Genomic DNA, 13,049 nt, shown 5'->3' on the forward strand with positions numbered 1-13,049 from the left:
CAGTTTACTAATGCACTACTGAAGTTTAAATCTGTGGCACAATCATTGTAAACATGGGGTTTGTTTGTGTTTCTCTAAATTGATTCCTGCCTTCTAATAATCTGTAATTACTGAAAAACTCCTGTTCTCATTTTTACTGAATTTAATTTGTTTTTTGGTTTACATCTGTTAAAATTTAAAAATTTAATACCCACAAAATTGGTTGTAATTAAATTTTAAAATAATAATAATTTGTCCCATCCAAAAAAAAAGGGAATTTTCATTAGACCTTAGGAAGCTAGAAAGGTTCTGAGACCATGAACTCTCTCTCAAGGTGTTGTAGGAAATTTTAAAGAACAAGGTAGGCATGTTTTTCTAGGATGTTTGGGGTCTGCCCTGCCGGGGAAGCAAGGAACACACATCTCTGTCATCTCTGCTACCCTTTTGGCCGTATCGTGCAGGAAGTGTATTGGCTGAGTGTTGTGAGTGCAGTACTGCCATTGACCTACCTGCACGTTGCTGCAGATTTCAGTGGGAAGTTGTCTGGAAAGACAGCATGTCCTCTCCCCCAGACATTCGTGCTGCACGGAAGTGACCAGGTGTGGGGGAAGGGGCCCTGGGAAGCTGGCCATGGCTTCTGCTTCTGGGACCAGATGCTGCCTGTTGGTGAGCTGGCTTCCTGGACCACAGGAAGGTCCTGATTCCGAGCTGTTGCCAACATCTGAGCACTGTGGACGACTCCACAACTTAACTATGCTGTTGACCCCGATTAAGATTCTGGTTCATGAAAGATTACCCCTGCCATCATTTTCCTGGGGCGTGGGGACACAGTGGCCCGACGGAAGTCGTCTGAACCTGCGTTACTTTGGCCAGACTGTGCCGCCTCAGATTAGCTCTCTTGTGCCAGTGTCTATCCTTGTTATTAGTGCTTTTAAAATTGGGATGAAATGGACCTTTGGTAACAGATTTTAATGAAATAGCCTGAGAGAAACAGCGACTTCATCTGAGATGAGCTCATTCACAGGTATTCAGTCAGCACTTGAATTATATAAGCTTCCAGCAAGTGTGAGGGAGCAGTGGGGTTGGCTGACCTTGAAAATCATTTTTGAACAAGAAGAGCACTTCACTGATTAGCACATAGCACGGTTTGTTTTTCTAGGCTGTTGACGCTCTGGCTTCGGGGTCTTTGTGGAATCTCTGATTCATCAACAGATCGTCAGTGCACTATTTACTGTTCCGTGCGGTTGGGTATATTTAGTGCGGTGCTTCATTTTCCCTTCCTAATTTTGGAATACATCAGGGAGAGTCTGGAGCGTCTAATGTTATTATAAATAGATGTATTGTTACATGAAGAGGCAAGGAAAACATTTAGTGACTTAAAAATTCTGTGTGCAGGAAACAGTTATGATCAATGGGTTTGTAATTTTGAGGTGTTAAGTAGAAATGTGTCATCACCATGACTGTCTGAATTATCTTCATCAAGTAGTATGATGATGATTCATTTTACTAGTCTCCGGGATGTAAAGCTGCTTGTCAGGATGTTGGAAAAGGGAGATGGACTTATTGGTCCTACCCTTAAAAAATAATTTAAAAAAAAGCCAAAACTGTATTTTAGAGGTGGACTTGATGTCAGGACCAGTTTGAAGGTTGCTGGTCCTTAGCTTCACTGAGTTCTGCCAGGTTTCCTTTGTCTGGTCAGCCGAGGGGGCACCAGTTTTCATTGTCAGGTAGACACATAAATGTCTCATATGAATTTCCTGAGGGTGAGTGAGGGTGGAGGAGGTGTCTGTGTCTGATGCGCGCTTTGAATGTTGTGCACTCCCTTCCCATTTTCAAACCACCGCGGACTGGGAAGCCAGAGAGGAAGGCAATGTACACTTGTCTTTGGTGCTGATGAGCATCCCTTACCAATGGGGATGATGTTCCTAATTTAATAAGTTTACAGTGTTAGCAGCTGAATTGAGTCCCCCTCCAACGTCGGTAGGGGTTGGCTATATTTGGAGACCAGGCTTTGAAGAAGTGAGTATGTTAAAATGAGGCCATTAGCTCTCCAGTTGCCATACGACTGATGTCCTTACAAGAAGAGGACATTTGAACACACCAAGAGACACCAAGGACACACGTACAGAGGAAAGACCACGTGAGGACACAGCGAGAAGGCGGCTGTCGTCTGTGAGCCAAGGAGGGAGGCCTCAGAGGGAACTGGCCCTGCCGACACCTGGGTCTTGGACCTCCATTCACCAGACTGTGAGACAATGGATTTCTGTTGTTTAAGCCACCCAGTGTGCGGTGTTCTGTCTTGGCTTGAGCAGACTAAAACACAGCATTCAGACTAAAGCAAATTTAGACTCGTGTTTTAGAAGATGTCTGTCAAGATTCCCTTCATACCAGTGTCGGAGTGGAGGCCCAAGGGGCTTGCATACCAGTGGTGGAGGCTGGGCTGTCTCCCTGCCCAGCACCCCTGGGCTCTAGCAGACTAATACGCATGCCTGGGGTAGGCAAGAATGTAGACTGTGAATTGTTGTATCTAGTTTCTTTTCTCCTATTTATACTTTTTATTTAATTGATGTGAAGACATTATTAAGCAAAAAACTTCAAACTTACGAGACTAGGCATGTATTATAATGAATTCCCACGGATGTACCTTTCACCCAGCTTGAATCTGCTCAGGGCCATCTTTTCTCATACTACCCCCATCACTTTCCCTACCCTCATACTATTCTGAAGTAAACTCCAGACATTGTTAAATAGGTCACTATCTGAAAGATGAAGACTACTTTTAAAAACATAACCACGTTACCATTATCACTCTCTCCTAGAAATGAGTCCTACTTCCCTAATACAGTCGGTTGTCAGAGTACAGATTTCCAGTTGTCTCAATGTCATAATTTTTTTAAGGGTTTGAATCACGATCCAAATAACACCTGTCCATTGTAATTGGCTGGTATGTCTTTTAAAATCTCTTTTAATTCCTTCTTCATCTCTCCTTGTAATTCATCAAGTTTTTCTTCTTGAGTGTTTTTCATAGCCTGAGTTTTCTGATTACATTCTTGTTGAGGAATTTAATATGTCTCACTGTTCTCTTTGTTTCCTGTTAATTGGTATTTAGATCTAGAGGCTTGGTCAGGTACAGGTTTGACATGTTGTTGGATTGTTTGTTTTTGGCAGTACTGTGTAGTGGCTGGTGGTGTGTTTTTCCATCCAGAGGCACATAATGTGCGGTTGTCTGTCTTTCTGCATTACTAGCTATTGATGTGAATGTAGTGTCATGACGTATTACTCTTGGGCTTTGGGTTTTTTTTTTTTTTAACAACTCTTTAAGAATGGAAACACTATTCTTAGCTAGCAGGCCATACCAAAACTAACAGTGGGAGGATTTTTGTCCACAGGCCAGTTTGCTGATTTCTATTCTGGGGGATATATACCTGTTACATAATAGGAGATATGTATTTGGTCTTTGTCCCCATTCCTGGCTCAGAGTTCCCCAAACCTTGGAATTTTCTGAGTGATTAGGGTGGTGGGAACATCTCTTGTTGTTAATAACAAGCCCCTTCCAGCTGTACCGGAATTTATGCTAATGAAGTGACCCTTTGTTGGGTCCCCTAAATAGCTTCAGGATGGGGCTGGAGACCAGGGGAACCAACTGTGTGGTTAGAGGGTTCGAACTTTCATTCCTGCCTTTATGACTTGAACTGCTGGGGAATCAAATATGAGGAAGTTTTCTTTTGTAAAGCCATACGAGTTGGTGACTGGAGAGGGAATGACGAAGCTGGAACACCAGCATTGTGCGGCCCCCGTGGAGCCAGACGTTCACTGATCATCACTTCTTCTTGTCTGTGGACCTTTAAAATTTTTTACTTAATCCAAAATGGATTCACAGGTAACTCTTTAGCTAATTACATGCATGTTCAGGTTCTAATCAGGGTTCTAGGCAGGGATTTATGATGGTTGAATTAATAATCAGGTAGCATTCCTGACTGACTCTGAGTCATTACTGAGAAATTGTGCTCCCCAAATTACCTGTCTATGAAACAGGTAATATGTACCTGCCTCTTAGAGTTTCTTGAGTTTTCTGCTTATTAAATCAAGTGCTGGATACCTATTAAAATGGTTTGCAAACTAAAATGAGAACTCACAGAATGGACTTTAGAGATGCCGTGTGTTTTTTCATCAGTGTCTTGGGAAAGTGTACTGAGTACCCCAAACCTCTAATTAACCTTGTTCTCAGTTTGTAATTGATGAGGCTGCCTAAGTATGTGGAGACACTCCTGTCATGACTGATGTTTTTCTCCAGTAGATGATTGGTTTGATTTACACATCTCTGAACACTGTGGACTAGAATGTCAAAAGAAAACTCTTTCTTCAGTTTGCTAACTGTTGCAATCAGGAACCTCCCAGGGGCTCGGTTTGTAGTTTGACCACTGGGCCCGCGGGGATTTTAGCTGTAGTTCCTCAAGTCTCGGATTCACTTCCCCTCTGCGGTTTATGCAAACTCTTCTCACCTTCCAGCCTGCAGTAGGCTGGTTGGATTTCTTCATTGTATGGAAGCTTTCCTTTATTGGTTTATAGAGTTTTCTTTAAAAGCACAGCACTTTGGACTGATCAAAAGTAAACTGCAGTAAATAAAATAGTATTTAAAAGTGGTAAAACTGTAATAATTTCTACTACAGGCTACCTAGTAAATTTCGTAGCTAGTAATTGAGAATCCTTTCGGTGGGCCTGGTAGACGCTGTGGTTGAGTGGTCCTTGTGTACATTGAAGAAATCTGAGTGCAGGAGCACAGATGTCCCTGCAGTGCCTTAACAGAAATAAATGCGTTAACAAGGTTGGGCAAAACTTGGCATAACTAGTTATTCTGAACACGGGTATGACTTTTCATGCCTACCTTATGACTCACAGAAGACGGTTTTATGAAGCAGGTAATTGAGCTGGCCTTCAGGCAGTTTTGATCAAATTTTGTGATAGTGTGTGATGATAAAAAAAAACTGTGAGTGAAAAGAGAGGGAAAAGTAATCCTCTGTGTGGAGTTTGGAGGAGATCCCAGAAGTATGAACTGCCTTAATTACAGTGAGACTTTGGTTCAAAGTACTTACGTTAGGTTGTTTATAAGCATTAAGTTAACCTCATTGAGGCGAAATGATGTGGTATCGAGGTCAGGGGGACTTGCACCCTGCACCCCTGAACCCAGATTCTGGCCCTGTTGCCTTCCCACCTCGAGTTCTTGGGCACATTAGTGTCCTCACCTGTGACATGGAGCTGGTGTTGTGATGATCCAATAAAAAAAAAAAGGGTGTTTTGTCAAATCTCAGATATGACTGATTATGACACACCCTTATTTTTGTGCCAGTGAGAAGGAAGAGATGCTGCCAGTGTAAACCAGCCTTCTGCTGAGTATAAGATGCCTCTGAAATCTAGAGCCGTTGAAATGCAGTAGACAGACCGCATCTGAAAGATCAACACGATACAGCGTATAGGAAACTGCTTTGCTATATAGGCCTCCGGGGTCTTGTTTAACCCTTATTGTGTGAGTCAGGGGAGTGAAACAAAGGTGTAAGTACAGATACCAGCGGGAATAAGCTGGGGAGAGGACAGGGCACCCTGAGGAGGAGGAGGACCTGCTCAGTCTTCTTCCTGAAAGACTGCCACTCAGGGGCTCGGGGCTCCTCACGTAGTGCAGTTTTCCAGATGGACTCAAGTGTCCGTAGTCTGGGAATTGCCCCTCTCAGCGGGAGCTGGTTTCCCTCCAGAGCGGCTTCCGAGAGGAGTCACCCACTTACTTTCCATGTTCCTGTGTGGATTTCCCTCTGTTCTCGATTTTGTTGGTTGAGAGCTTTCAGATCCTTGACAACCCTTGGTTTTAACTATATTAGTTTTTGTTTGTTTTAATGAGGGGAGGTAATTAGGTTTATTTATTTATTTACATTTGGAGGAAGGACCTCATGCATATACTAATAAGCATGCACTCTGCCGCTGAGCTGTACCCTCCCCTTAACTGTATTATTTTTTAAAAGGAGGGCTTCGGTGGGAGTGTGAGCCCCACTTGGAACAAGGCGTGCTCCAGCGCTGCTCTTTCACAGGGAGACCTTTTGTTTTGAAAAGGAATGTAGTCGTGCTTGGCAGTTGTGCTGTCTCCTTTAGACTCCTCTGCTCTTCATTTTACATTCAAGAACGTGTTTTACTCACATGGGAGTTTGGTTCATTTTTGTTTCCTTCGGTACTGTAGTTTCAGTTCAGAAAGGTGGTATAGCATCGCTTGTTAGCTGGTCCCCACGCCTCCTGCTTGGCACAGCTGAGCACATAATTAGCTGTAGATGGCAATTTTAAGGAGAAGTTTGCCTCTAACTTTACTGTGGTGATCACTTCATAATATATATGTATATCAAATTACCATTTTGTATACCTTAAACTTATACCATATGTCAGTTGTATCTCAATAAAGCTGGAGAGAAAAAAACAGAAGTTTATTTCTTAGTAAAACACCAGTAGGTGAGACTTAACACTCTAACAACAGCAAAAAAGTTCACAGTAGCCCTAGTTGAATAAGATGCTTTCCAGATAACTAAGTCTTTGCTGAAAGTGAGGTGGAAAAATTTATACTCTAGACAGGGATTGCAAATTTTTTCTGTCAATGGCCAGATAGGAAAAGATTTTAGGCTTTGTGGCTTCCATGCGGTATCTGTTGCAGATTCTTTCGTTTTTGTTTTTTTTAAACAGCCCTTTAAAGATGTAAAAGTCATTCTTAGCTGTCCCCCAGTGTCTACCCCAAGCAAAAACCGATCACAGACCGCTACTGAAGTAGAAACGCTTCTTATCATGACATGAGCGCCTTGGAGAAGTGGCTGATTCTCAAGGCAGAGGGGGGAGATAGAAGAGGAGCCTGGACTTTCCTGTAGTGCCAGAAAGCGCGGAATAGTTGGGAAAAGGATGGGGTGTGTCGGATGAATGCAGTAGTCAGTTTGAAAGAACTCCTAGGGGCCAAAGCTGGAACAGTTTGAACCACGAAAGGATGATGATGATGGATTACAACCCAAAGAATAACGTACGTATCTGTGAGTTTATAGCTTTGTAAGGCTGAATAAATAAGTGCAGGGGAAGGGACAAATCTTCCCTAAGTGGAATTCCAGATAAAATGTAGAAGGGATAAGGGAAATGAAAATTCGCCACTGGAACGTCGCGGTATTCATTGCCTCGGCTGAGACGCACAGCACGTGAAAACTGTTGTGTAACGTTTGCCGAGTTGTGTAACGTTTGCCGAGACACGTGTTTCCCCAGTTACCCGTTACTGTAGTAGTTGTTACACGTGTCTGCAACACTGCGACACTCCTCCTGCCAGGAAGTACAGCTTCAATCCCTTCCCCGTGAGTCTGCACTGGATTTTGTGACTCGCTTTTGAAGAATGGAGCGTGTAAAGGAAAAGTGGTAACTTCACAGTGGTGAGACCTGGCAGAAACCACTGGGCCGAGGCATCGAGGTTCACATCTCCAGTAATAAGTTGTGCCCACACGACACGCCCCGATACGACATCACGAGAAGGACTTTTCACCCTGTGATGTTCTCGATTCTTCCCAAGTATCTGTAACCGCAGTCCAATCATGAGCTTGAGGGACATTCTACAAAATAACTGACCAGTGCTCTTAAAGTGTCAAGGTTGTGAAACACGGACTGAGAAGCATCAGAGGTTGGGGGAGACTAAGCGGACGTGATAATTAAATCCAACAGGGGTAGCCGGGTTGAATCCTGGAAAAGAAGAGTGTGGGGAAACTGGTACAATCTGAATGAAGTCTGAAGTTCAGTTAGTGGTGTTGTACAAAGGTTATTTTCTTCGTTTGGTAGATGTGCTGTGTAAGATGTCAGTGGAAGCCAGGTGGAGGGTGTGTGGGGACTCTGTTGTCTCCGCAACTCTTCTGTAAATCTAAAATTGTTTCAAAATGAAAAGTTTTTTTAAAAAAAACCTTTACTTCTTATCCTGGATTGGTCATCGCTGTATCTTGAGCATTTGGGCACTATTTTATTAACTCTTGGTCCCATTTATATCTGGCAGAAAATATATTGATTCGTTTATTAAAGTTGATTTTAGAATGCCCCTGTTAATACTGTTTATTTCTCTTTCCAGGGGAGGCACCTCCTACAGAAGTTTCTTCATCCTTTGTGATCCTATCTGTGTGCAGTTTAGTGATACTAATAGTGTTAATCGCAAACTGTGTATCCTGCTGTAAGGACCCAGAAATAGACTTTAAGGTGAGCACAGATGGTAGGAACATTTAAACTCATCCTCTGATACACTTATCAGTAGAATGGCTGTATGTCACAGTCCCTTGGGAGGAGGGGTTGGCTAAATTTTTTTTTTTGTAAGAGCCAAATAGTAAATATTAAAGTAAAGAACCATCGTAAGTAGTAAATGCTCTGGACCATGCCGTCTCTGCATGGCTGCTCCACTCTCAGCTCTGCCCTGGCGGCCGCATCAGCCCCAGACAGCGAGGATAAAATGTCACGAACAGAAAAGAAAATGGGTGGTCTGGGTTTAGCCCACTACTGGCCCTGCCTCAGAGCATCATTGAAAATAACCACGTACCTGCTTCAAGTTTTGCTAAGTGAGGAATAAGGCATGATGGTTGAATTCACTTGCTGTAAGGCCTAAAAGGAAAAACAGTCTGGTTTTGATTTTTTTCCAGACTTTTGTATGCTGGTGAATTAGTGGTTGATAAGATTATTGAGGCAGGGGGTGGGAATCCCCCAGTGGGTTTTGTGTATGAGGAAAAGCATCTTTTGGTTTCCTATGAACTGTGAGTTCCCTAAGGAGGAGAAAAGAATGCTGCGGGTTGGAAAGCGTGGCTTGGGGGTTGTGTGTGGGGAGGAGGGGGTGACAGTAGAGAAAGGCTGGCTCTGTAGCTGCGCTGGAACACCTTGATCTAGAACTTACTGCGTGCTTGCTGACATATATGAGGGCTCAGTGAAGATGTGTTTAAAAGGGGTATATGAGAGAAGGGGAAAAAAAGGCCTGTGTGCATGCAGAGAAACTGCTCCTTAATTAGAATTTACTAACTGTCCCAGGGCAGTGAGGGCTGTGGTTCACGATGGGGAGGAGGCAGAAGCTGTCTTGAAAACCTTCTCTTTAGTGGACACAGGAACCTCACTTCTCAAGCCTCACCTGTTTTGGTTGTGTGTTCCCTTTACGTTGGGTCTGGGCATAGTTCTGAGGTGGGGGCGGGGAGGTGCTGTCCCTTTGGCTGGACACATGGAGGGCGGAGAAGAGGGAGGCTGGAGAAGGTTCCCCAGCAGAAGTTGTTTTCTTTAGGAGATTTTACCCCAAGCGTGGAGGACGTTAGCCCCCAGGCCCTGGAGTCAGTCCAGACCCTTCTGTGGGAACCTAATGATTGCACCACACGGGGGCATGACAGTGGGCAGAGCTTGCGTCCCTGGACTGTCAGTCTGACTGAGGGACTTTGCGCAGACACCTGGCCCTTTGGGGACAAAGATAAAGGCTGGTCAGTGTTGCTGAAACTGAAAGCCAGTCTCTCTGTCACAGGTCATACCTCATCCTTGCCCGGCATTGTTCTGACCCAGTGCAATCTCAGTGTTGTCCCAGGGAGTTTATTATGATGCAGATTCGGGGAGTCTGTCTTTCCGTCAGGCCTCCCCAGGATTCTGCTGCAGGTGGCCCATGCACCACGCTGTGTAGAGGGTCCTCTCCAGCTTACAGACTTTGTAACAGAAGAAGAGTGTCACCGTCTATGATTTGTGGGTTTCCTTTAGACTTAGAGATGCAGAGTTTTACGACCGAATGGGTCATTTTATGGACCAGGAAGGTGCAGTCTGGTGAAGTAAGTGACTTGCCCAAGTGCATCCAGATGGCCACTGACATAACTTTAAGTGACCCCGTCTTCTCTCACAGCCCCATTTTGTTGTTGTTGTTCACTGAATCTTTAGGGTCATCTGCTGCCTAATAGCCTATTATGTTGCTGCTGGAGTTAAGAGTGGTGAGTTAAGTCCTTTTTAACTACAGAATCTTTAGGAATGTCCAAAGGGGAAATTGGACAGAGCTCTTCCGTTGAGAGGCGGCCTCACAGATTGAAGCGTCCTGCTCTCCTTCTGTCTGATACAAGTGGCAATAGTGTCCTGATGCCTTTGACACGTGTGACACACATGAGGGTGTGTCCTCTCACCTGCATGCGAGAACGTAAAGGTTACATTATTTTAAATCCTCCCTTGCAGCTTTCAGTTTCTTCCTTCCGTTGGAAGTAGGGTAGAGGGAAGTGGTAGGAAAGGAAAATGAACAGGACCTTCTGTGGAGGAGTGAAAACCGTCTCGTTCACTGACCTGGTCTCAGTTCCTGTCACAGTGCCTGGTGGGACCGTACTCCTTAACTATCTGAATGAATGACCTTGATAATCAGCTGTGTGTGTGTTAAATTAACACAGACACCAAGGCAGACCCAGCTCACTGGAATGCTGTAGGAAGAGTCAGGATGGCTCTCTTTTGGGCAAAGTCACTTAAAAGGTTTCCACAGCTTCCTTATTGCAGCCTCAGTTTTAAGGTTGCCATCTTTAAAGGGCCAGATGTTCCTAGAGTATTTATTGCAGTTTTGTGCTACACAGTTGTATACTGACCTTTGTGGTTCAGATCCTGATAATTTTTCTACCCAGTTTAGTCATTTTTCCATTGTTACTCTTTCCAGAGAAGTAGGACTCGCTTTAAAAAACTTTTCTGAGTCTTTTATCTGTCCTTATTTTGATTGAAATCGCTTTGCAAGTAGAAATGCATATATTTAAAAATAAATTTTTTTCAATATGCAAAGAGATTTGTAAAAGTGAAAAATGATAAAGAATAGCTTAACCTGTAGTAACTTAAAAATAAAATTTTGAACTTTGGAAGAGTATTTCCATTTTAAGTTCCATGGTCATTTTAGAAAATTTTGCACTTCAAGTTACCCATTTTAAAAGTTACGTAACATGTATGATTTATTTGCAAATATTATTTATTCTGCTATTTGGAGTTGGAGAACACAATTATGTATGCTTTTTTTCTTGAAGTAAGTACAAATTGGGGGAAAAAAATTATGACAGTGTGTTCCAAGTCAGTGAGTAAATGTTCATATCTTAAATGTTGGTGAGTGTTTTTGGTATTTGCTCTTAAGCTGACTTATATTAGATATAACGTTGCTTTTCTTTTATTTTAGGAATTTGAAGATAATTTTGATGATGAGATAGATTTCACACCACCAGCAGAAGATACTCCCTCTGTTCAGTCCCCAGCGGAAGTTTTCACACTTTCAGTACCAAATATCTCCCTCCCAGCTCCATCACAGTTCCAGCCTTCTGTAGGTAGGACCTTACATCCTGATGTCACGTTTTCATGGGTTATTTCAGAGAAGTGAGGAAGGGAGCCTTGCTGCTAATCATAAAATAATTGGACTGCCTGTCTCCTCTGCTGCTAATTTCTCTTCCTTCTGCTCTCTGGTGAAGCTAAATTCTAGCGGTCAGGCCTGTTGCATTCCTGCGAAAGCTGAGTCCTTTCTTTTGGACTCTGGGTCTGGCATAAGAATAAACTAGTCTCCTTGATTCATTGAAATGGAACACTTGGACAGAAGCTCCTGGCCTCTGTTTTGGTAGTAACTTCTCTGCTAGTTCTCAGCACTGCCTGCCTGGCTAAGTAGGACACTGCTGTCCTCTACTGGGATGTCCTGCATTTGGGAGGAGGTTTATAGCAACTAAAGCTCAAACTTCTGGTAAGGTTGATACTGATGATTTTTGATAAGATTTTCAGTATTTGTAGTGGGGGACAGTCCCTTAAGGTCTGGAGGTCCCTCCTCCATCACAAAACTAAAGACGGAGTGAGTCCAGTGGAGTGGTGGCGCCCATGGTTACAGGAGAGCAGTTAGAGCAGAGGCAACGCCCAGGGGCTCAAAGTCAGGGCATGATACTGATTCACAAATAAGAAAGAGATGTTTTGTGCATTTATTTCTAACTTTATTATTGCAGACGTTAAATTTATGTTAGTGTTTATACTTTATAGGTTATATATTTAACATTTTATTTTGGTTAAACACGTTTTGTTTTTAATATTCTTTTTCCTACAGAAGGCTTGAAGTCCCAAGTTGCCCGCCAGAGTCTAAACTATATACAGGAAATTGGAAACGGCTGGTTTGGAAAGGTAAAATTTGTTCACTTCTATTTCGCCTTCCTAGTTATACTGTTCAGAATTTCAAGTTGGCATCGTGTCGTGCGAGATCCTACGTGCTCTCTGTGCTACAGCACCAGCTGAATGTCTCCACTGCCCCTGACACCACATGGGAACGTGAGCTTCAGCGTTCCTGGGTGTGTGAGGTTTTCCAGGAAGGTCTTTTATTTCTGTATCAGAGATTTTTCTAATTGTTGGCATAAGAATGGTTAGAAGGGAAAAGAGACCAGAATTTTAGAAGCTTTTTATCCTCGTCCAATTGAATTACTTGTTTCTTTCTCCTTCTCTCCCGCTCCCTAATGACACGTAACACATGGATTGCCCACTGTGGATTGGGTGTGTTTGCTGCGGGGCCCACATTCACACGTCACCGCGGTGCGACGTGCTGACAGTACATGTTCCTATAATTCATCTGTTTGTTTTTCCAGTATAATTGGAATTGTTTTAAAAAACAATTTCTTTTCTTATTTTCAATTTTCAGCCTCTTTACAGTTCTGTTTCTTCTTGGGATGTCATCATTTTGCACGGAATAAATTCAGAATACTGCATAAATGGTTGAAGAAAAGTGTCACCCATATGTGGGTGACAGGGCCCCTGGGGGAAACAAAGCTGTCACCTAGATTTGGGTGACATGGCGATCGACGTGTTAAACCACTCTAGGGTTGCAGACAGAGAGTACGATGATCATGGAAACCATTGTGAAGAACCGTTCTCCTGCCAGTGACCTGCAGTGACACGCTTTGTTGATCTTTTTACCACAGACTATGCAGAGGGAATGGTGTTTTCATGACGACTGTTGCTATGATGCAGCAGTCCTTCTCTGTGAAAGGCTCTGAGTGGTCACTGCGTCATCATCAGGGCGGTCCCACCGGAAGGTGTATTGCTCTGCACTA

At 43.4% G+C, this 13,049-nt stretch overlaps 1 protein-coding gene across 3 annotated transcripts in view; it reads left to right on the forward strand.

Annotated features, from left to right (window-relative positions):
- The window catches only part of LMTK2 (lemur tyrosine kinase 2), a 69,077-nt gene that overhangs the window by 13,936 nt on the left and 42,092 nt on the right, over positions 1-13,049 (forward strand). For all 3 annotated transcript variants that reach the window (XM_074345680.1, XM_074345679.1, XM_074345677.1), the window contains exons 2-4: positions 8,093-8,217; positions 11,156-11,300; positions 12,056-12,129. In XM_074345680.1, the coding sequence (XP_074201781.1) occupies positions 8,093-8,217; positions 11,156-11,300; positions 12,056-12,129 (344 nt within the window). The remainder of the gene's footprint in view (positions 1-8,092; positions 8,218-11,155; positions 11,301-12,055; positions 12,130-13,049) is intronic.

The sequence above is a fragment of the Camelus bactrianus genome, chromosome 18 (assembly GCF_048773025.1).
Source record: "Camelus bactrianus isolate YW-2024 breed Bactrian camel chromosome 18, ASM4877302v1, whole genome shotgun sequence".
NCBI lineage: Eukaryota > Metazoa > Chordata > Mammalia > Artiodactyla > Camelidae > Camelus > Camelus bactrianus.